General features: G+C 47.7%; 1 protein-coding gene and 1 long non-coding RNA gene across 3 annotated transcripts; one reads left to right on the forward strand and one right to left on the reverse strand.

Moving 5' to 3' along the window:
- Window positions 1–1,477: 1,477 nt before the first annotated feature.
- Window positions 1,478–3,739, reverse strand: LOC131278312 (uncharacterized). Its single transcript, XR_009185660.1, has 2 exons — window positions 3,293–3,739; window positions 1,478–1,607 (listed from the first exon to the last, which is right to left on the reverse strand). It is a non-coding gene; the product is annotated as an uncharacterized lncRNA (long non-coding RNA).
- A 127-nt stretch (window positions 3,740–3,866) lies between these two features.
- NDUFV3 (NADH:ubiquinone oxidoreductase subunit V3) lies at window positions 3,867–14,151 on the forward strand. 2 transcript variants are annotated; one of them, XM_004452747.5, is made up of 4 exons: window positions 3,867–4,041; window positions 5,555–5,675; window positions 10,941–11,996; window positions 13,914–14,151. In XM_004452747.5, the coding sequence occupies exons 1-4, from the start codon at window positions 3,994–3,996 to the stop codon at window positions 14,075–14,077; spliced, it is 1,389 nt and encodes a 462-aa protein (XP_004452804.1). In that variant the 5' UTR covers window positions 3,867–3,993; the 3' UTR covers window positions 14,078–14,151. The 2 variants fall into 2 exon arrangements, with proteins under 2 accessions (XP_004452804.1, XP_004452806.1); XM_004452749.5 differs by lacking the exon at window positions 10,941–11,996 and having other exon boundaries at window positions 3,898–4,041.
- Window positions 14,152–23,886: the final 9,735 nt, after the last annotated feature.

Here is a 23,886-nt window from a genome sequence, read left to right on the forward strand (position 1 = left end):
TCATCTCCAATTTCCTCTAAAATCGATTTTGTGAATTTCTTATTTTAGATATTGTATTTTTCTGTTTTACCATTTCCATTTTGGTCTTTTTTATAGTTTCTTTTTCTTTACTGAGACTTCCTATGTGTTCATTAATTATGAGCAACATTTCATCTACATCCTTGAACTTAATTTAACACGGCTATTTAAAAATGCTTGTCTGAGCCTGCTTGAAGGGGATCTCACTGGCCAGATCTTGGACAATCTAACAATAAATAAGGAGAGTGAAGGTTCATAACATATTAAATAAAGGTGCACCTGTGTCTCTATATGCTCTTGTCTAGGAAATGTCTTACCAATATATAATCCAGGTGCTAAACCTCTTTTGATTATATCTAATTTATTATTTAATTATACTAGAGCTGTCAAATTTCAATGACTGTATTTTTTCAATTCTAGAAAACATCTTTGACTCTTTTCAAAATCTTTGTGATCTTTAAAAAAAAATAATCCCTTGCATTTCATGCTTTTTATTCCCTCTTCCTATTTCTTTAATCACTTCACACATACTTATCTTATAGTCTGTATCTGGCAATTTCAATAGCTCCAGTTCTGTTTTCTGTTGTTCTGTCCTTATGTGCTATGTAATGTTACACTTGAAAGTCATATATTTTGGGGCAATCTGTGGGAATTCTCAAGGCCTGGGTTGCAAGTGAATTGTTCCAGAGTGGATTTGGCTTTTGAGTCTGCCAGGCACTTCTGAGTGCTGCCTATCTTGATTTTGTGTGATCACTTTAAAAATAGCTTAGAATGTTCCAGACCACAAGAAGTGTGTATTTTGTGAAGCCCAGACTCTAGTGACTGCAGATCTTGAGGCACTGAATTCCCAACCAAATCCAAGGCTGAGATACACACTTCGTGCGGCTTTTCTTTGCTAGCAGGTGGCTTTGTCCAGGTTCATGCAATCAAGGGGGGGTGTCAGCTTTCTGCAGTAGCTCCCAGCCCAGCTCCCAGGTTTCGCAGATCCAAGGTCTTGCTTCCTGTTCTCCTGAGGTCTGGTAATCAAGGCTTTGGCTTACTGAAATCAGCAAATCCTCTCAGGGCAGCCATGGCTTATTCTGGTTTCTTATTCCCTTTTTCTTTTTGGTCCTAAGGATCTCTCCTACTCTTTCATAAGATTATTTGAAATTATTGATTGTAATCATTTATCCAGAATTTCTGCATACTTTGTAGTGCAAGGGTTTTTCATAATATGTTAGCTAATACTGCCAGAAACAGAAGCCATTATGTGTGTCTTTAAAACTCAGTTTTAGGTACATCCAATTTACATTAACTTTACTAGTCCTTCCTTATTTTGTCTTGACCCCCCGCCCCCCAAAAAAGGCTTTTAAATATACTTCCTGTTTACTGAGCTACTAGTTTTTATTCTCTTTTACCTAAAGAAATGATATTACCTAATAAGGCAAGTTACTGTTAAAGTCACAGAATTATTTAAAGCTTTCTAATTTTTTAAAAGACACCATTAAATTTTATTTTTAAGATAGGCTAAAGTGGGGAGAAGATGTGACTCAAACAATTGAGTGCCCGTCTCCCAGATGGGAAGTCCCAGTTTCAGTTTCCAGTGCCACCTAAAGAAAACAAACAACAGACAATGAGCAAAAACAACAAGAGGGAAGCAATGTGGTTCAACCGATTGGGCTTCTATCTACCATATGGGAGGCCCTGGGTTCACTTCCCAGGGCCTCCTTGTGAAGGCAAGCTGGGCTGCGCCTGCAGAGAGCTGATGGCCTGTGCCCACAGAGAGATGGTGCAGCAAGATGAAGCGACAAAAGGAGATAAGCAGACACAAGTGCGTGCAGCAAATGGATACAGACAGCAGACAGCAAGCAAGCAGCAAGGGGGGATAAATAAAACTTTTTTAAAAAATTAGTGTAATGTTTAAAAAAAAAGAAAAACAAATGAGCAGGGAGTGGATGTGGCTCGAGTAGTTGAGTGCCCGCCTCCCACACGGGAGGTCCCAGGTTCGGTTCCCTGTGCCTCATAAAGAATAAACAAACAACAGCAAACAAAACAAAACAAACTCAAAAAAAGAACAAAAGCAAAGAGCAGGCAACGAGCACAATGAATGAGCAAAAACAAGGAGCAAACATATGAGAGGGCCATCTCAGGGAGGGGGAAAAACGTTAAAAATAGGCTAATGCAGCAATGCACTGGTTATTTTACCATCATCTCTGTGGCTTATGAACAAATATTTGTGTTAGACAAGAATGCAGAACTAGGGCATCCCTATGGCTGGTGAGTGAGCTGAGGATTCTTTTTTCTCCTTTGGCCCAAACAGCTTGGAATTAAATTAAATGTTCAGGGTATAGGTCCTAGTGATTCTCCAAGCTACTGTTACTTTAACACAGAACCAATTCTTTTAAAAAGAAGTTTTAATTTACTCTTAGGAGACAAAAGGAGTGCTTTCTAGTAGTTTTGATAGAATTTTAAGTGCTTAATAAAGGAATATACACAAACGTTAAGTTTATGAGGTTCTGTCTAAAAATGCTGGGTCAACAGTTGCTAGAGCTCTAGGCAGAGGTGAAGGATGCGTACAAGAGACTGACAGAGAATTCACTACTGGAGGAACAACGTCAGCTGATAGGAAACTGCCATATAAGCCCTCTCCTCCTCTCCCCAAATGCTCTTGAAACCGCCATCCCTTTCTCTGACCTTGGCTTCTTTGATTTTTCTGCAGTACTTTATATTTACTCCTTGCCCTTGGCTCTGTCTTTTCTGGTCCCTTTGGCTAAATTCAGTTTAGGTCCTCATCGACTTCCTCACAAGACTGCTTAATAGTCCCTGCAACCTCCAGGCTTAAGCATCGTGCTTTTGCTTCGTTGCCAGTTACCCTCAGTCAAAATTATGCTCCTCTGATGACCAGCTGCCCCTCTTAACCTGTCCCTCCCTCCTCAAGACTCTTCCTGAGACATATGTACCCTCCTTTCCAAGCCACCGTGGCAGGTGCACACACACCACCCTGCTACGGCTGAAAGTGGCCTGCGGCTGTTTTCCCCTTCATCTTGGAGGGACAAAGGGTTCTCTTCTCTTTTGTACCCGGAGAAGCAGGTAACTGCCAGTGGTTGTTCTCTTTGCCTCCCAGGGTGGGTGGGGGAGGTCCCACTGGATGCAAGTGAGTCCCGTTTGGTGACTCTCAGTGGGACCTGTTTCTGCCAGTTCATCTTGCAGCCCGAGAGCCCTCCCCAACCCGTTTACACCCCGTGTGGAACGGCCTTTCCTCTCCTGGAAGTTGGAGGTGGGGATCCGTGGGCACCTGGGGCGGGGGGTGGAGTTGGTAACGACCCTCACTCCGCAATCACTCTTCCAGTGCAAAGCCCCCGCTTCGGGGCGACACTCTCCTATAACTCCGAAATCGGTGCTGTCGTCGTCCTGAGCACGTCCAGGGTCCGGCCGTCCTGTAGGGCGGGCCTGGACAAGGGTGACACGGCCGGCGGGAGGGGTCCAGACGCCCTTTAAAAGCCCCAGCACGGAGGACGAGCAGTGCTGACCAGAAGAAAGGCCAGCGCGCGCGGGCCAGCGGGCTGTGCACCTGGGCACAGGTCCACTTAAGGCCGAGAAGATGGGAGCAGAGAGGCGGAGGGCCCACAGCCGCCGGCGCACACGCTCCGGGAGGGCGGCCCCCAGCCCCGCCGACCGAGCTCCGAGGGGTCCCGGCTGCGCGCACCGCCCCTGATTGGCGGCCTCGGCCCGGGGGCGTGGCCTCGAGGCAAAGGGAGGCTCACCAGACGCCACTGAGGCTGCGCGCGCAGGCGGCGCAGGCTCCGCCCCACCCTCGCCCATGCGTGTGATTGGCTAGTGCTACTTCCAAGGCTGGAGAGCGCGCAGGCGCTAACTTCGCTATCCACGGCATCCTCCGTCCCGTCTCACTCTCGTTCCTACCTGTGATTGGCGGATGAGACCCAAGGGGCGGGCCCTCGCGGCGGAGGTGCGCGCGCAGACGCCGGTGTCGCAGCCATGGCCTCCTGGGCTTTGCTGCGGCAAGGGCAAACCGGGGTGCTGAAGGTAAAGGAGCGACTTGCCGCGCAGAGCGAGGGGAGCGCGCGGCGCCGGCTGGGCCCGGGCCGTGTCTCCCGCTCGGTTTCCGACGTGGGCCGCGGACCCCGCTCCCCGGGCCGGGCTGGGCGCACGCGACCGTGGGGGCCCCGGGGACGTTCGCGTGGCCTCGCTGCTGCACAGGGGCGACACCGAGCGCGCGGGGGCCGCCCCTGCTGGCCCCGGAACCCCACGCAGCTCGCCTGGCAGCTCCGGCCGTGCACCCCGCCAGGTGCTTCTGCCGTGCAGCTGCTCCGAGGACAACGTCTTTACGTCGTCTCTCACCTAGAGAGGGAATGAGGGGGATTTGAGGTGACTGGCCAGGTAACTTACCTGGCAGCCGCCAAGAGGCCGGCTTACGTTACCCGACCGGTGAAACCGGGGAGAGAGCAAGGCTCTCCATGTATATATAAAACCAAGACCACATCCCTTGTTTTAAATGAAAAGTGGCTCATGTGACAAAAGCAGTAACTGTTCTCTGCGCGAAAGACAGTCGGAGTCGATTTCGCAGACTACCGCGTTTTACTCGGGAAACCAACGTTTCCCTGCCGCAGGGGAAGCCAGAAGCAGCCTTGGGGTTCCGTGGATGGCAAAGGAGTTTCCAAGACGGAAAAAGGAAGACTCTTATTGGTTGGACCAGGGTTTTATAGGGGTGGGCTTAGGGAAGGTGGGCACTTTTGTCGAAGGGAGTGAACTTGATTGGCACCCTGCCTCAGTGGGGCTTTCACATCAAAAGATTTGACTAGAGGGCGTTGGTTTTGGGCTCTGAGGGGTCTGCAGGACTTTCTCTATATAGTTTTACCGCTTTCATGATAAGGTGCAGATGAGGAGAAAAAAGCCTCTCTAATCAGAATCCACTCTTTGCTCCTGAAGTATCTAGTTCCAAACGGTTTTTCCCACTTTTCTGTGTACAGGTGCATACACACAAATGCTTACGTTCATAAACGTAAAAATAAATATATGCTCCTCTTTCGTGTGTTCAGCTTCTAGAAGAGTGCCCAGCATTTGGTAGGCATTGGTAAATACATGCTGAGTGAGTTAACACTTGATTCCTGTGTGTTTTCACTTGAGATATATTGTGAAAACTTTCAAAGTAATTGTATTCGCCTATGTCATTTTTAATGGCTGAATAGCATTTCTTCTACTTTATTTTCTAAGTATAGAAAAGTATTTTACCAAAAAAATTAGCATTTTGTAAGTTAATAGAAAATTGGAGGCTTTAAAATATGCAAATGGTGGCTTCTGCAGTGTGTGAATAAAATTGTCTAAAAAATATATGCATAGGATAAAGCCCAGTAGGAGAAGTACCCAAATGTTAATACTAGTTGTCTTTGAACACAGGTGGGGTTTTTTTCTTGTTTCTACCTTTTATTTTATATTTTCCAAAACTCCAAAAAGCATGTTTAAGAAAACTGTGTATTAAAATATGCTATATGAATGCAAAGCATTACTCTAAAATGTTCATATTTGTTCATTCTGCCAGATTCTGCTGCAAGAAGCACCAGCACTTCGAGGACTTTCTTCTACCTGTTTTCTCTCCACAGAATCAGGAAAGAGTGACAAAGGACTTGGATCAAATACCAAGAAGCAAAGTCCACCAAAAAGTAAGATTTTAGTGATAGTAATAAGGGAATTAGAATGCAGAGTAAAATCAGTTTCAAACACGCAAAGGAGTTTAGTAGCTATATAATTATGGTTCTTTATTTTCAGCAATGCCCAGATTATAATCAGACATAGTATCTATAAAATAGGTTTTATAGCAGACATATCAGTAATATAATCATCTGGTTCTCTCCGTGTTTTCTGAATGCCATATTATAACACGGAGTCAGAGTGTAAAGGCAGGGTGGCATTTAATGGTCCCAATAGTTGGGGTAGACATGAAGCCCACCTTCCCTCTCTCCTAGGTTTTGACGTTTTCGGGGTGTTTGCTATTCATCTGTGGCTTCCCAGCCTCTGCTCGGTCAGAGCCTCGGCTGCGTGCATTGTCTAGGGCCTGTGTGGAGGGAGCTGGAGCAGGCACTTTTTCATTCTGAGTCACTTAGATGATGTGTGATGTCTGTGTGTTTCCAGCTCTTTCCACGATCACTTTGCCTTTTATCACCAGGTGTTTTACTTTATTTATTTTTTTCCCTCAACACCAATGTAAAGTATTCTCTTAAAGGAAAAAAAGAAATGAAATGTTGCAACATATTTTAAATGCCTCTCTTCTGGCAATAATTTTATTTTCTTCCCCTGTTGATGGTTAATCATTGGTTATGATTCAGGTCCATTACTTTTATTCTCAGTCGATGAAGCCTTAGTTAATGTTTGGAAGAGTATGTAATATGTGTATTCTCTTTGTAACTCTTTGATTCATATGCGGTTTTAGAGTGTTAATTTGAGTTGGTATTTATAGTAATCAAATGACCATTTCCTCAGTTTGAATGTTTGAAAGTATTTAGATTGTTATTTTACCCAACCCCCATATCATCTTTAGCTTATAAAATATTGACACTTTTTTGAGAGTTCCAGCCCCCAAATTAGCTTTAATACTTTTTCGACTTCTTGTACTGTGGAAACTCACCATCCCGTGGTGTCTGCTTGCTCAGTGGTCTTGAGGCCTGGATTTGGCAAGAATGTTATTTTATTCTGGACTTTGACCTGGTTAATTTTTAAGTCCAGTTTTCTTCTTTTATTTTTTTCATTTCAGCCATTAATGTTTCAATAACATAGAGTTGTTTTTTTAACATAACCACAATACCGTTATCATCTGAAAAATTAGCATTAATTACTTAATATCATCAAATATTACCTGGTGCATTTTTCATATTTCATTAAATTCTGTTTTGTACCTGGCTCATTTTTTACATTCTTTTAGAGTTTTTTGATGAATAATTAGTTGAATTTTATTACTAATCTTATTCTGTCCCTTGTGAATTTTAATCTTGTAACTGTATTTGTACTTCGTTGCAGCTCTCTATGATTACACAATTATTTGATTTTGCAGGTTTACAAATTTGGGTTAGGTGGATTTTAGAACATGGCAGAGCCGAAGATCCCCTTTTGGAAACTTGCTTCTGTGTTTGATTGGAAAGGAGGTGCCACCATCTGTTGAACACTCTGCCGTAAGGGAGCTGAGCACTGAGCTGGGGGCGGCCGTGGGCTCGCAGTGCACTCCTGCCTCTGAGCCTGGGTTCCAGGCCACTGCGCAGGGTAGTGTGAGCCTGAGCGGGATGAGGTGTGTCCACCCCCCATGTAAATCTCAGTGTGTTTTGAGGTGGAAAGACAATTTTCAGAGCTACATTGCTTTCGATGTAAATTACATTGGTATATCAAAAAAATTTTCAATTAACCAGTACAAAAAAAAAAAAGAAATAATATTCTTAAGTTGACACGTGCAGACTTCGAGGTTTCCCTTCAAAGTGTCAGTGATGGGCAGGTGAGACACAGAAAGTGCTTTTCACCCACCAACAGTGAGTTGCGAGCTTAAACCCCTAACAACCGTGGGCGTCTTTGGAAGTTTCCTGCATGCAAGCCAGGACCCCCCAGTGCTCACGTCTCTGGTCAAGGAGCTTGCCCTCGGGGCCAGCCTCAAGGTTGTAGAGCAGGCTCTGCTTTGCTCCGTTGGCAGTCCCACTCTCTGACGCACGTGTTTCCTTCTGGAGGCAAGGTGCCCGCACAGACGCCAGTCTGGGTAGCTCCTAGGTGTGCCCTCCCAGAGAACTGTTCTGGCTCAGCTCTTATTTTGTGGAGTCTAGTCACTGAATTTTGCAGCAATCAGTAATAAATTGTTGTGGGGTTTTGTTTTTGTTTTTGTTTTTTAAAGATTTATTTATTTCTCTCCCTTCCCCCCAGTTGTCTGCCCTTTGTGTCCATTTGCTGTGTGTTATTCTGTGTCCACTTGCATTATCAGGCGCCACTGGGAAACTTCATCTCTTTTTTGTTGCGTCATCTTGCTGCGTCAGCTTTCCGTGTGTGCGGTGCCACTCCTGGGAGGACTGTCCTTTTTCACACAGGGCGGCTCTCCTTGCAGGGTGCACTCCATGCGCATGGGGCACCCCTACGCAGGGACACCCCTGCGTGGCATGGCACTCCTTGCACATGGGCCAGCTCCACACGGGTCAAGAGGCCCTGGGTATCAAACCCAGACCCTCCGTATGGTAGGTGGGTGCTCTATCAGTTGAGCCATGTCCACTTCCCATAAATTGTTAACTAAATAATTTCTGTGTAGCTTTTTAAAGAGTATGTCAAGAAGCCAAAGCTGATTATACATTTCAAGTCCTTATTTCAGTTTTAATAGTGACGCATCTCTGGAAAGAGGGATTTGCTGTCTTTAATTATGGCAAACAGTACCAGGCATTGTTCTAAAGGTTTTCCGTATATTCATCTGTCCAATCTTCAGATGCTTCTCGAATAGTCCCTATTATTATCCCCATTTTGTAGATGGGGAAGTTGAGATATGGAAAATGAGCCTCTTGGGGTCACACTGGCTAGAAGTGGTGGAGCCTGAATGTGAGGCCTTGCTAATCCCTGGCAAACAGAGATATTGTCAGACCCTGTTGGGACCTCCTCTAGACGAATGTCAGGCATTTACTGAAGTCAAACGGGTAAGAAAAGTCTCACATTCAGAGCAGGAGCCGTTTTCCTTTATGTGATGGTGCTGTCTTCCCAGCGGCTTCGTTTCTGGATTATTAAGTGCCAACTTGGCATGGCCGTGGTCACCTCGGTGACGGTCTCTGGGGGCCGCTACAGGTCATCGCGTTGAGCCACGAAAAGGAGCCAGCCATGCGCCGCGGCCTCGCTCCGTGGCTCGTGCCCGCGAGTCTTGCCAGTGGTATTCCCCCAGTGACTAAGCCTGAACTAAAGGAACTTTGAACTGTCTTGTTTGGTGTGGTTGCTTTTTTCCAATAAATTTTCTAAATGATATTGTTAATCCTGTTTGAAATTTTTAAAAAGATTTCCACAGCAAATTTCAGAAGATTGTCATTATAATTTTTTTATTCAAAGCCGCCTATTTAAGGTAAGACTTGTTTTTTTTTAAGATTTATTTTTTATTTCTCTCCCCTCTCCCCCCCCCCCCCCCCCCGCCACCCCGGTTGTCTGTTCTCTGTGTTTATTTGCTGCGTCGTCTTCTTTGTCCGCTTCTGTTCTTGTCAGCGGCACGGGTATCTGTGTCTCTTTTTGTTGCGTCGTCTTGTTGTGTCAGTTCTCTGTGTGTGCTGCGCCATTCCTGGGCAGGCTGCACTTTCTTTCGCGCTGGGCGTCTCTCCTTACAGGGCACACTCCTTGCGTGTGGGGCTCCCCTACGCGGGGACACCCCTGCGTGGCAGGGCACTCCTTGCGCGCATCAGCACTGCGCATGGGCCAGCTCCACGCAGGTCAGGGAGGCCCGGGTTTGAACCGTGGACCTCCCATTTGGCAGGTGGACACCCTATCACTGGGCCAAGTCCGCTGGCTTATTTTAAGTTAATTTCTCACACGGGGATAATTTGCACTCCAAGTGAAGGTGGGTTAGAGACACGGGTGGGAGGCTGTGGAGCAGGAGCGCTGTGACGCTCGAGGCCGGGGCATCTTCCTGTGAGCGCCGAGCGCTGCCTGCCCTGGGCCAGTCAGAATGCAGAGGCCCAGGCAGGCACGGCCCGCAGGATGAGACGCGGCGCAGTGTGGCAGCAGCTTGAACGGTCACCCAGGGCTTGAGTTGAGTCGTTTCCTTTTCCAGGGACGGTAGCCTCTCCCTGGTCCAATTCTGGTTCCTCAGTTTTCTTTTATCGTCTTCTGTCATTTTGTTAGCTATAGTTTCCTGAGCTCAAAACACAAAGGTTGGGACTATGCTTTTTCCATGTTAGAGAAGTATTTTGAGAGTCTTTTAGTGTATTACTGGCTTCTAGGCCTGAAAACAAGGACTCTGGATTTGCTATAGAAATATTATGTTTAAAATTATGAATATGTCCTATTTTTTAAAAATTTTTGTTTGGAATTTTGAAAGTAATTTATAAAAATATGTTCCATATTTTTCTTCTGATCCTTATGGTTAGATTTACTACCTCAGAAAACTGAATGAAATTAGCTCTAATCAGTATATTATTTGATTTCATTTTTTTCATAATTGACTCTGAACTATAAGACATTTATGTTAGGGTTTATTCTCTGTCTCTTTTTTTTTTTTAGTTAAAAATCTGCTATTTGCAGTGATATACATGATTAATTTTTTAATACTTTTTTAAAATATTGCAATACTTTTGTGATTCCCTGGCTGAAGAAATCCCCAACGACTCATGTAACTTCGAAGTACTTTTCTCTCTCCTCAGGGCATCCCGGCTGTATCCCCCTGTGCACCCCCTCCCCATCCAGCGCCCTCCGTGCTGACACACGTGTGCTCAGACCCCAAACCCAGGCCAGGCGGTTGTTTCCTTTGAGCTGCCCTGATTTGCCTTGCTGTTGTGTTCAGAAAGTTCGAGTTCATAGAATATAAGTTTTATAAGATTTGAGAAGCATCTGTTTTTTCAGAATTTAAGAAATTATACATTTGTAGAACTTCAATACTAGTCTGAAAATATTTTTATATCATAGTTTAACTTATCTTGAGCTTGGACAAAATTGTAGTTGAAAAAAATAATCATCAAGAAAGCTGTCATTGTGAAAAATAGAGACAAGTTTTTTATTCTCATTGGTAGAAATCCTCGCTTTGTTTTCATTTTCAGCTACAAAGAAAACTAAATTCCTTACTGTTTGGCAGGCATGGGTTTCTGAGGAAGGTTTCTTAGAATGATGACATTGAAGGTATTATAAATGACAAGTTGGTATGGAATGAAATATCTGTGACTTTGATGGGTTTAGATTACTTTATAAATTTTAAAAATAATATTCCTCTTTATGCCGTTCCCTAGATGTAGTGGAACCAAAGGAGAGGGGCAAGCTACCACCCACCCAAACAGCAGCTGAATTGTCTAAAAAATTACCTTGGCCCAGTTCTGACCCAGCAGTTGTGAATAAAGCTGGGACAGCAGCCAGCCCCAGCCCTGACGACATCACGCCATCCACAGATGAAGGGGTCCAGAAATTTTTGTCGAGAAAAACTTTGGTAGAGTTTCCTCAAAAAGTTTCCGACTCAGAACCTCTCCAGAAGAGCAGGGAAGTGGTGGACGAGTCATCTTCGTCTTCGTCCAGCTCTTCCGACTCGGAGTCTGACGAGGAGGGTGGCGCCTCAGGAGCTGGTGGTCCTCGAGTGGCGAGCAAAGCCACAGGAGGGTTTCCACAATCAGAGGCCTCTTCCAAAACTGGGACATCAGCAGAAGAGAAATGCTGGTCCCAGAAGACGCACGTGGACCGAACGTGTCTGGAGAAACCCCACCAGCCAAAGAAGAAAGGGACAACCACGAAGCAGTTAGAGGGTGGGAAAAATGCCAAGCCCAAAACCGCAACACCCACATCGAAAGTGGATGAAGATTTTTTGAAGCAGAATGTGAAAGAAAAGCAGTTGCAGAAAATAGTTCGCGTGAATAAGGGAGATAAAGAAAGCCACAAGCCAGCTGACGTTAAACGCTCAGCTGACCACTCAGAACCAGGATTATCCTCACCGAGTGGGCGCCCAGCACCAGCTGTGTTGACAGAAGAAACCAGGAGGGCAGGAAGACAGCTGCGAGCAACTCCTGAGACCAGAGAGGAGAATTTGGAAAAACAAGTGCCAGGACCTAAGGGAAAGCTGACTTCTCCCCTGTTCAAAAAAGAAAATTTGGGAACGCAGGTAGAACTAGGAAAATCGAAGGAAGCTTCTCCAACTAAAGAAATTCTGGAAGATCAGGGACCAGTAGGAGATTCAAAGACAGTTCCTGTAAATAACAAAGAGCCGTTTGACGAAAAGACACCAGTACTAAGCCTGGAGGAAAAGGGCAAGATTATTCAGGACTCAGCAGCTGAAGCGGGAGACCAAGCCGGCACACAGGGTATACCTCACTTGGGGGTGGGAACTCTCCTCGGGCCTTTAGGGGGTGGTCAGATGGCAAGGAGAGCTCTGCATTGCTCTGCGATTATAAAGAATTATTGCAGCCGATAGATATGCAGTAGAAATGTGGCCCATTACGCTGTCTCAGATCAGCAGAGAAGTACATCTTCATTATGACTCATCCGTATCTTTACGTACACATCCCTAAATTACTTTAAATTTGTTTTAAAACAAAAGGGCCTGCTCTTGGCATTCTGTTTTCTTAAGTATTTTGTGAACTGACAGTTTAACATCCTCAACCTAACTTCTGAGGTTGTCCAGGTGTTTGTTTCCTGAACCTGCGTACCATATCACTGGGTGAAAGCTTTTCAGTCACCACTGCTCTGTTTTTCCAGAATGAAATTTTTTGAAGGGCTTTTTTGTCATTTTAAAGGGAAACAGTGTTAAATCCTATTCTGTTGCCGTTTTCTTGAGCCAGTGCTCAAGAAACTAAAATATAACGTGCTTTAGGTGAGTTGTGGCAAAAGCGTAAAAGAAGGTCTCCAAATTTAGAATCACCAGCTCTTCAAGACTTCTTTAAAATGCATTGTTATTGACACATCTCACTCCTTCCTGCATCTGCGCTTCGTTTTCTTTAAAGCTACTTCCTTGCCTAATTTATGTTACCTGATACTTTATTGTTGTTGGCCGCATTATTTTTATGGAATTTATGTGTGTTCTTCCTTCTCTGTTTTCATCCTTTTTCATTAATATGCAAAGTGCCAGCGCTTGCCAGACTTCGCCAGATTTCAAGAACTGCCTTTCCCGATGCTACTGTTTTCATTCTGTTCCGCATTAGAGATGAATAACAAAACCTTTGGAATAAGAACACAGAATTTTGGGGTTTTTCAGATTGCAAAACTTTGGGGGGTGGGAAACGCTGCTAATTTTTCATAGTTGTGTTGTTTCCAAATATTCTCTCCCAGAGACTAAAGAAGACACCAGGAGTTGCAGTGTACACTCCCTCCCCGAATTCCCTGACTTATTTTCTTCTCAGTGGGCTGGGTTTTTATCAGAGTGTTCTAAATCCATGCTTCCCTTCAGATATCACCTTCCCCTTGTCAACTGCAGGCACATATCCTGCTTTGGAGATGTTCCTACACCATGTTGGAGTTACTCTCTTATGGAGATTGGGAAAATGCCAGCTCTTTAAATAAGACAGCATGTTTGTTTTGCTCAACTGAAAAATGCAAAACAAAGATTTTGGTATTCATTCAACTAGGAGAAAAATGGATATAAGTTATTTTTCATGAAGCATGAGTAGAAGTTGAGTCAGCCCAAGTCTAGATTTCCTGATATCCCCCAGTCCAGAGTCAGACCTTTAGCCAGACCGTATCCTGTCCATTCTGTGCAAGCTACAGCAGAAAAGTTAAAGACTAAAAGCTACCCATATCATTTCCGGTTGCCCCTACCTGTGTCATTTATAACCAAGAACACATTTCGAAGCAGTTGGACTTGATTGAGTTTTCTCACATTTATTAACATACAATTCATCTACATTATAGGCAGATTCTAACATCAATTTTTTTTTCTCTTGCATCTTTAAGTGACCTAAAAGTCCATGATTGTTCTAGGCATGTTTAAAATTAGGAGTTCTGGGACCTGGAAGTATACAAAGATGTTAAGGCACATCATAATACCTATTCTACTTGAATTGTTCAGGCTGTGTGTCTAAAAACAAGTTTTGAACTAATACCTTTGTTTTCCCTTTGAAATACTGTTGCTTTCCCAGGGTTTGCTTTTTCTGTTAGACAATTTGTTCATTACAGATAGGACTTATGAAGAGTGCTTGGTCTGTATGGGGGTCTGCATATAAGCTAATGTACTCCAAAAGAACGTTCCTTCTCGGGTGTTCTCACAGGCTTGCTTCCTTCTACAGCCACGGTCAAAGCCGCTGCGCCTGCCGAGCCGTTTGACAACACCACCTACAAGAACCTGCAGCATCACGCGTACTCCACGTTCACCTTCTTAGATTTAAACCTGGAGCTCTCAAAATTTAGAATGCCGCAGCCTTCTTCAGGACGAGAGTCACCGCGACACTGAGCACAGTCTAGAGATTAAACTTGCTCACCTTTTGCTGTGTTCTTGCCTGCAAAAATAAAATCTTCCAGCAGTGATGAGGCCTAATGTGTATGATTAGCTTCCCTTCACACCTTTTACTGTGAATGGTGAATCAGCATGACTGTTACTATTTATTAAACACATACTTAGGAGTATCTACTGTGTGTGAAGAATTTTCCCTTAATGAGAACATTATGCCCAACAAGGCAGATCCATAAAATAGAGGATTCTAAGTGCTTTGTTGCAATGAGTCTACTCTGTTTCGCCCATAAAATAGAGGATTCTAAGTGCTCTGTTGCAATGTGATTCTACTCTGTTTCGCCCCTGTCAGTTTGGTGTTCATCTGGTTTACTAATTAGGAGTCAGTGTAACAGTGACCTGTAATTTTATAGACCTAGCCCTCAATTGGTTAGATAGGAGTTGGCCGTGTTAACTAACTCCTGCTTTGCAGAAAAACTGCCCTATTACAAACCTTCTGTTGTCATAGAAGGGAAACTATCCTGTTTTTTGACCTCTTGTCAAAGAGGAACAGACTTGTTTCCATTCTCCTCTCTGGGTGTGTGATGCCAGCTCGGGGACGTCAGTGTAATGAGCAGAGGCGAAGGCTGCGGCCAGGAGGACTTCCTGGGTGGCCCGCCTTGCCCACCTCACTCGTGCTGCCTTCACCCACCACTTTCGGGCTAGGCCTAGGAAGTGGCTGTGTGCCCACCACATGCCCAGGCACCAGGCACCCCATGGGGGCACAGCAGTCAGACTTGGAGAACCAAGCAGAGCCGAGGCTACCCTCCTGCTGAGTTCCATGTGGTTGTGCGGGTGGGGGGAGTGGAGCAGCCCCCAAGGCCTCGGGGAGCCGCGCCCCAGTCCGCACACATGTGGCTGGTTTTCAATGGGTGCTGTGTTTTGTGGTCTCACTTTCCTCTCGCTTGTTAATGTGCCAAAACTTGTGGGTTTTGTTTCATTGCATTTGAATTTCGGCTTTTGGCCTCCAGTCAGTTTATTTACAGCAGTCTCGTCCCATTTCTAATCCCACATTTCTTAAAATTACTCCCAAGTAAGAACACCAAAATTAAAAGCACTCATTTTAAACTAGTACAGTGATCATCTGCCTCAGATTTTACCATCCCAAGAGGCTTAACCACTCAGCAAGATTTTTCTGATCACACTTGGTTATAAAAGTTAATAAAATGGCATTACCAGGGAGCGAGTGTAGCTCAGTGGTTGAGCTGCTTCGCATGTACAAGGTCCCAGGTTCGATGACCGATAACCTAAAAAAAATTCCCCAAAAGCAAGACAATGCAAAAGAATAAAATGACCTGAAGTTCACACCCTAACCCAGCTACTATTGATGTTTTAAACGTTTCCCCATTTCGTTGCTGCTGCTGCTGTTTTAGTTAGATGTAACCGCCTAACGTACGTGCTGTTTGCTAGCCTGCTCTTGTGTCGTTTAGTAGCCTGCTTCTCAGTTTGGGGCCCTGGGAACCCCTGTGGTGTAGTGGTGCGTTGGGGGTAACGTGCTTTTAAGATAAAACATGACACTTGACAAAGGCCTTCCGGTCTTCTTGGGAGCAGTTCACCCTCCTGCCCTTTGGAAGGGCTTGGACGCAGCGATGGACGGAGGCGCGAGCGCGTCTGCATTTTGTAAGCATCATCACTGATGACGCCATCATTTTCCATCTGACGCTAATGGGGTTGCCCCCCACCAGGTCTGCCTATAGGGTCTGTTATTTCCAGTGTTCTCAAGAGTGCTGCAGAAAGTGTCAGGGTAAATGTGACTTCTTTGTGTTTTCAATGATTTCCTTAAAATGGATTTCCAGAAACTGATAAGATGAACAGAGCATGAATATATGCATTGCTTTCATTTCTGCTGGGTTTTTGTTGTTGTTATTATATACTTTTTTAAAAAAAGATACTTAGATTACAATAAATGTTACATTAAAAATGTAGGGGATTCCCATATGCCCCATTCCCACATTAATAAGATCCTTCATTAGTGTGGTGCATTTGTAACAACTGATGAACCCATATTGGAACATGTCACTAAGTGTGGATTGCAGTTTACATTATAGTTTAAACTCCCACACAATTTTTTAAGTTATGACAAGATACATAATGGCCTGTATCTGTCATTGCAATGTCATTCAGGTCAATCCCAATGTCCTGAAAATGCCCCCATATTACACCTATTTTTCCCTCTCCTTCCCCTCAGAATTTTCAGTGGCCACTGCCTCCACTTCAATGTTAAAAGTTCTTCCATTGCTATAATCACAAGTCTGCAGTAGAATAACAGTAAGTCTACTCTAGTCCTTTGTTCATTCCCCAATCCTGAGGATTCTGGGATGGTGATGCTCACTCTGCCTCTAATTGAGAGGGGACTTAGATCCCATGGGGCAGAGGAGGGGACTGTCTGCCTGCAGTTGTAGAATCTCTCTGTTCCTTGAGATGGTTGTTGTCCATCATCATCTCCTTGTTAGGTGTCCTGGGGGAGTCAAATGAACTGGACAGTAGGTGTTACAACTCTGTTGAGATTCATGACCCAAATGGCATTTGGACAGCCTAAAGATTTAAGTCTCTTGGATGTATACCTACCAACTCTAATACTAATTATAGTACTAGAATACTATAGTATAGTCAGATAGAAGGGGCAAAAGAGCCATGTGCAGGGAAACCACAACTGAGTCCAGCTCTGTCACACTGGGGACCATAAATTCCCAAGTAGGGCCCACTAGCAGGGTGCCAAACTCCTGAGCTATTAGCCCCACCTATAGTGTCTGGATGTCTCCAGAGCCCTTAGGAGCCCCACTTTTTGAGGTAATATTTATTGTGGCAGTCAATGAGATCCTGCTGAGCCATGCATAAGCATAACCTCTGGAATGATCTCCTGACTCATTTTGAAGTCTCTTAGCCTTTAACTCATTTGTCTTTACCCTTTTTTCCTTTTGGCCAAGATCTTTTTTCCGGTTGCATTGCTATTTGGTGCCAGGGAGGCTTATCCTTGGGATTCATATCCCATACCACGGGGAAGGCAATGCATTTATATGCTGAGTTTGGCTTAGAGAGAGGCCACATTTGAGCAACAAAGGCTCTCAGGAGGTAACTCTTAGGCAATCTATAATACCAGGCTAAGTTTCAATTTCAAAGGAAAAGGTTCATAAGTACAGTCATCAATATCAAGGGTCTGTCAATGGTCCATCCTTTTTCACTAGTCACTGCCCCTGTACTCGGAGGATTCTTGCTGCCCCATTAGGGAATGTGGCGGAACTCCCCAGGATAGGAATTGGCTATTTTCAGTTATTGTGTGGATCTCTACCAACTGTGACAATGCCCCATGAACACCTGAACTTATAGGTATGCCCCAGGTGAACCTTCTGCCATGCATCCCCTATCACTGACACCCGCATCAATGATCCTCCCAATTTTATTCAGTTATTTTGTTGGTTTCATTTTTGAAGAAGTTTTGGATCACAGAAGGGTTACATTGGCTAGGTTTTAAACCAGTTTAAAAGCTATGACTTAAATATGATATTATTTTATCACCTTTCTTGTTTTTCTTGTCTCCTCCACTCTGGTATCTTTCTCCGTATGTGCTCTCTTACACCTGTGACAGATACCCTTGGACTGGAAAAGACTAAATCACAAATCCTGGACTTTCTCATTCTGGATCTTGCTCCAGTGTTGGCTGGCAGCTGGCTGATAAGCGAAAATGGGCGTTGTTTCTGCTGGCCGGTGGCCTACTGGCCGACATGGCCTTCAAGACCCAGGGAGGGGGAGTGGGTATAGCTCAGTGGTTGAGCACTGGCTTCCCATGTAGGTCCTGGGTTCAATCCCTGATACCTCCTAAAAACAAAACAAAACAAAAGCCAATTTTCATTGGTGAGCAAGTGCAGCTCAGTGGCTGAACACCTGCTTCCCTTGTTGGAGGTCCTGGGTTCAATCCCTGGTATGTTCTAAAAGCAAAACAAACAAAAAAGCCAATTCTCGTTGGGGAGCAGACGTAGCTCAGTGACTGAGTGCCTGCTTCCCATGTACAAGGTCCTGGTCCCTCAAAAAAAAAAAAGTCCCAGGGCAGTGCTCACTGACTGATGGCCACCCCAGTGGAGGGGCAGTGGCACCACCTGCACGTGGACACAGCAAAGTCCTGGAGAAGGATGTCACCAACCCCAGGCCATTTCTTCTGCCCTGTGGGGAGGACGCAGGAGATATAAACTGGACGATGGATTCGTGCTGCAAAGGAGGGGGCGGGAGAGGAAACACTTCAGGTTCTGCGGGCCACAGCCTATCTGCGGCACGTGCTCTGTGTTGTTACACCCTTTGCAACCGTAAAACCTGCTCTTAGCTCCTGGTCCTGCGAGCAGAGGCAGGAGGCGGGTGTGGGCCCATCTCAGGTTGAGGTGGTTCCCGTGGTGCGTCTTCTGGGCTCAGCCCTCTTGGCTGCGCGCCCTTCTCTCCCTGGGCCAGGGGCTCCAGGTGGCCGAGGATAGTCTGGGAGCCAGAGCCCGGGAGGGCAGGCTGCGGGGGAGCGGTGGTGGGGCCCTGCCGAGTGTGAGGTGGGTGTGGGGCCAAGGGGGTGCAGGTGCAGGGGAAGCGCGGGGGGGGGCGAGGGGGTGCGGGTGCAGGGGGGAGCATGGGGGGGCCTGAGGGGGAGCGGGTGCAGGGGAGAGCATGGGGGGGCTGAGGGGGTGCGGGTGTAGGGGGGAGTGCGAGGGTGTAGGTGTAGGGGAGAGCATGGGGGGGCTGAGGGGGAGCGGGTGCAGGGGAGAGCGGGGACCGAGGGGGGTGCAGGGTGCAGGGGGGAGTGCGGGGGAGTGGCCGAGGGGGTGTGGGTGCAGGGGAGACAGGGGCCAAGAGGGGTGCAGGGTGCAGGGGGGAGAGTGGGGGCCAAGGAGGCTGCAGGTGCAGGGGAGAGTGTGGGGGCGGGGGCCAAGGAGGTGTGGGTGCATGGGAGAGTGTGGGGGAGGGGGGCTGAGGGGGTGCGTGTGGAAGAGCGGGGGGCCCACAGGGGCGAGCTGTGCAGGGAGGAGAGGGAGGTGGGTGTGTTTCTTGGAGGAGGCCCCTTACATCGTCTCCCCCACCCTGCAGGAGGCTGGAGGGGGTTGGGGGGGGGGTCCTCGAGGCCTGGGGCCTGGGGTGCACAGAGGCCTGGCCACTGAGCTACAGGCCGCAGCTCATCCTTTGGCACTGCTTGGAGGTCTGGGAAGGGACCCACTTCCATAGCTGGGGCCAAATCCTGAGACTTGAACTCTGGCCCGTAGAGTAACTTAGGTATCTGTTTTATCCAAAAACCGGTCATTTGTTCCAAAATAATGCAGGGATGAAGGCAGAAGGGCCGCAGAGCTGGTGTAGCTCAGTGGTCAAGCACCTGCCTCACAGGCATGAGGTCCCAGGTTCAGTCCCCGGAACCTCCTTTAAAAATAAATAAATTAAAGTGTTGGTAGTTGTCGAAGCTGGGTAAGGGGCACATCGAGGTTCGTGATTCTAGTCTCTCTTTTCAAATATTTGAGGACTTTTCATGATAAAAACATTTTTTAAACCCCTAGTAGAAGAAGAAACTTGAGGCAGAGGACGCGGTGCCGCCCCCATGCCGCGTGGCTGGTGGCTGGGCAGTGCCGGCTCTTGGTAGCCCCCGGGTGTGGTCCCAAGCGGGTGGCCTGGGTCTCCCAGCCCGCCCTCCCCCAGCCCCGCCAGCGGGCGCTACCCTCGGAAATGCTGCCTGTTCCGCACGTTCCCAGGCTCAGAGCTTCAGGAGCAAGCTGCTGCTAACGACGTTCCCGCGTGGCTCGCTGCTGTTTCACGGCTCCGCAGTGACCGGACACAGTTCTTCGTCTTGAGCAGCTTGTCCCGTGGGCTATCTCTGCATACATTTTCTTTTCTTTTCCATTTGTTTGGACATCTACTCTTTGGGAGGCATCTTTTTGATCCGTCTTCCTTATACACCCACCTGATCCCCTAGGACGTCACCCATGGGCCCTTCTGGGGAGGAAAGCGAGCCGTGAAGTCCAGCCAACGGAGAGATGTAGTAGCACGAGAAGATAAATGCTGAAGGAGGGCGAGTGGAGGACGGGGCGGCCTCAGCACCCACTCAAACACAGAACGAAGCCCCGGCGGCCAGGGCTCTGGGGTTGAGGGGTACAAGACAGAGCGGCCCTATTGTAGAGCGGTCAAAGTCGAGTAAACCCAGGAACCTGGAGGGGAGCGCTGGGAGGCAGCCAGCCTGCTCGGCTCCCTGCTCGGAGCACGTTAGCAGACACTGTCAAAGACGGACACCTGCAGCCTAGAAGCAGGTGCACCGGGCCCTGCCTGGTTCCCACGCTCCGTTCCTAGCAGATTTATTAGGAAGCGGTGTCTCCAGAAAGAGCAGTATCTGAAGGTTAGCAGTTGCTTCTGTTTTACTCCCAATTTTCCATGTTAAATTTAGTAACATCATATTAGTTAATGCACTCATTTATTTCTCGAAGTGTCAAATGAATACTTTTTTGTCTGAGAATGATTAGTACAAGAGACTGTTCAGGGACTTTTTCCTTTGTAGACTTATTATTTATTTATTTCCCCCCACCCCCTCGTTTGCACTTGCTGTGTCTATTCATCTTCCTTGTTTCTTTAGGAGGCACCAGGAAATGAACCCTGGACCTCTGATGTGGAAGGGACGCACCTAATCTCTTGAGCCACCTCTGTTCCCTGCTTTGTTGTATCTCTCATTATGTTTTTCTTCTTGTGTCTCTTGTGTTATCTTGCTGTGTCAGCTTGCTGCACCTGCCCGTTGCACCAGCTTGCTGACTTTTTTTAGGAGGCACCAGGAACCGAACCAGGGACCTTCCATGTGGTAGGCGGGAGTTCAGTCACTTGAGCCACATCCACTTCCCTTTTTTGGTATTTAAAAAGTAACATTCACTCTCACTAAAACCATAATTTTTCTTCAAGCTTTTTAGTTCACAAATCTTATTACCCCCTTTGTAAGTACAGTCAAATTTTAACAAACTCTTCTAAACTTAGAGATTAAAACTTTATTGCATTTGTATTTCTTAGTGAGATGGATTAGAACTTTTTTCTCACTTAGTTTATATAGCCATGAATAAGATTGTTTAAGGCTCAGCTGGGCTCAAGGAAAATTAACAGGAAAAAAACAAAAAGGAGAAGGCATAGGCCACGCTCAGGTTTTGTGGAATTTGTGGCACTCTCTTTAATAAAAAGCATACAGAATTATGAATTCAAAATCAGATAGGAAAGTGGGTGTGAAAAGAGTAGTTCACAACGTTTAAAAGCTGCTAGATACCATAAACATCCCAAAACCCAGGAAAATAACGTGATATTTGTATTAACTGACTGCTGGACATACCTCTTGTGTGTGAGGCAGCTAATAAAACACTTTTGACCGCAGTGCCATTTCCAAGGCCTGTGATCATAATTCACTCTTTCCTCCTGTGTGGTTGACCAACGTGTTTCTTGAGAGTTTGGATACATCCAAGTACGGCCACCCCCAGACGCCCTGGCAGCCTGTGGTCCCGCTGTGAACACGGGCACCCAGTCAGCTGTTCTCCACACGCTTCCTGCCAGGAGAGGCCAAGTGCGGCCCACGTGGGGTCACACAGGCTGGGCCGCGGCGTGGAACACTGACGGGGAGGCCCCGGTTTGTCTAGGGATGTGTGGGGGCCGAATCCTCCGCTGACGGTGTTCCACGATGGAAAGAATGTTCCACCAGCTGGCTCCTGGCACCATGCGTTTCAGTAGCTGCTTCTCCTCCGTCCCCACCTCCCAAACTTGTGCTACCAGCGTGGCAGGACACATTTGTGCCACGTTCAGGCTCCTGCCCTGTGTTTACAGCCCGGCGGTCCTCAGGACGCTGTTGGGGCTGCTCCGTAGGGTAGGAGTTTTCCTGAGAGCCTCAGGCCTGCAGAGCGGTGAGTGTGAACCCCACGGAGGGCCCCAACTCGGCTGCCCAGGGGCCCCAGTGCCCACGGCCACTCCCACACCGCCTCGTGGGAGAGGAACTGGGCCGAGGGGAAGTGGGAGTGGGAAATGCCGTGGTGGCAGGGACGTAGCTAAAAGCCTTCCTCTTGCAAGTGACCCAGAGAAGCCACCGCGGGGCCCCCCTCCCCAGGCCTCCCTCCCTTGGGGCACTGAAGGCTGGGGGCAGGAAGGGGCCTGCGGGATTGGCCTCTGGGGCCCACACAGTCCACTCTCAGTGGTCAAGCGCCGTTTACACGAAGACGCACACCCTGTCCCCCCCAGAGCGCGCGGCAGGAAGGACTAGGGCGGCATGGGGGCGGTGCGAGCAGGGCCGCCGGCGTCAGCGAGCCCGGCTGCTCTGAGTGCCTGGGCAGAAGTCATCCCATGTCTGAAGGAAGCACAGGGCACGGACCCCTCATGCCTGCCCCTTCCCAGAAGACATGCCCTCCCCCTGCTGGGCCCAAACCTGCTGAGGCAAAACACCAGAAATTGGCTGGCTTTTATAAAGGGTATTTTTTGGGGGTAGGAGCTTACAGAGACCAGGCCATAAAGCATGAGTTACTTCCTCGCCAAAGTCTATTGTTGTGTCTTGGAGCAAGATGGCTGCTGACGTCTGCGAGGGCTCAGGCTTCCTGGGTTCCTCCCTTCCTCAGGCTTCTTTTTCTTGGACTCAGGGTTCCTCTCTTCCTGGGGCTGGCTTCTCTTTCCTCTGTGAGCTGACTTCCTAGGGCTCCAGCTTAAGGCTTTAGCATCAAACTCCAGCATCAAAACTCTAACATTAAAACCCCCAACTCTGTCCTTTGCCATGCCTTTTATCTGGGAGTCCCCACCCACCAAGGGGCGGGGACTCAACACCCTAATGACGTGGCCCAATCAAAGCCCCAATCATCACTCAATCACGCCCAGGTACAGACCAGTTTACAAACATGATCCAGGATCTGTTTCTGGAATTCATAACCGTGTCCAGATGCTACACCTGCCCCATGCTGAGGCGGGCAGGGCGCGCTCGCCAGCGTGGGCCCCTGGGGACAAGGGCCAAGGGCGCCCACAGGGGTCACGCTGTGGGCTCGGGCTGCATGTTGTTGTTGTTGTTTTTCCATAGTATGCTTTATTATTTCCCCCACCCCCAGTTGTCTTCTCTCTGTGTCCATTCGCTGTACGTTCTTCTGTGTCTGCTTGTATTCTTGTCAGGAGCATGGGAATCTGTGTTTCTTTTTGTAGCATCATCTTGTGTCAGCTCTCCGTGTATGCGGTGCCATTCCCGGGCAGGCTGCACTTTCTTTCGTGCTGGGCGGCTCTCCTTATGGGGTGCACTCCTTGCGTGTGGGGCTCCCCTATGCGGGGGACACCCCTGCGTGGCAGGGCACCCCTTGCGCGCATCAGCACTGCGCGTGGGCCAGCTCTACATGGGTCAAGGAGGCCCTGGGTTTGAACCGCAGACCTCCCATGTGGTAGACGGACGCCCTAACCCCTGGGCCAAGTCTGCTTCCTGCATGTTGTGTTTCCACAGCAGGCAGACGAATGGACGTTCAGCGACGATGCCAGCGGGGTGCTCCAGGCTCTGGGTTCCGGACTCTTGGCTTACGTCCCGTAAAGGAGCTTAAGGACATGCCACAGGGTGGGTACAGTTGTGAGACACAGAAGAAGGCACCCCCAGACCCAGGGCAGCCGTTGGGGGTGAGGCAGTGTGGCCCACAGGCCTCTTAGGGCCTGCCCCCCACCCCTCGCCACGTGAGGCTGGGTCCCCGCCACCTGCTGCCCTGCCAGCCACCTGCCTCACCTGCTCTCGGGGACCTGGAGGGCCCGGCCACAGGGCTCTCTAGAGCCTCAGCGCTCTCTAGAGTGGGGCG

This window comes from Dasypus novemcinctus, chromosome 4 (assembly GCF_030445035.2).
Source record: "Dasypus novemcinctus isolate mDasNov1 chromosome 4, mDasNov1.1.hap2, whole genome shotgun sequence".
NCBI classification, from domain to species: domain Eukaryota; kingdom Metazoa; phylum Chordata; class Mammalia; order Cingulata; family Dasypodidae; genus Dasypus; species Dasypus novemcinctus.

Coding starts and splice junctions, on each gene's coding strand:
- NDUFV3 (XM_004452747.5), top strand. CDS start 3,994: ATGGCCTCCTGGGCTTTGCTGCGGCAAGGGCAAACCGGGGTGCTGAAG. Junction 5,676..10,940: donor GAAGCAAAGTCCACCAAAAA/GTAAGATTTTAG, acceptor GCCGTTCCCTAG/ATGTAGTGGAACCAAAGGAG. Junction 11,997..13,913: donor AGACCAAGCCGGCACACAGG/GTATACCTCACT, acceptor TTCCTTCTACAG/CCACGGTCAAAGCCGCTGCG.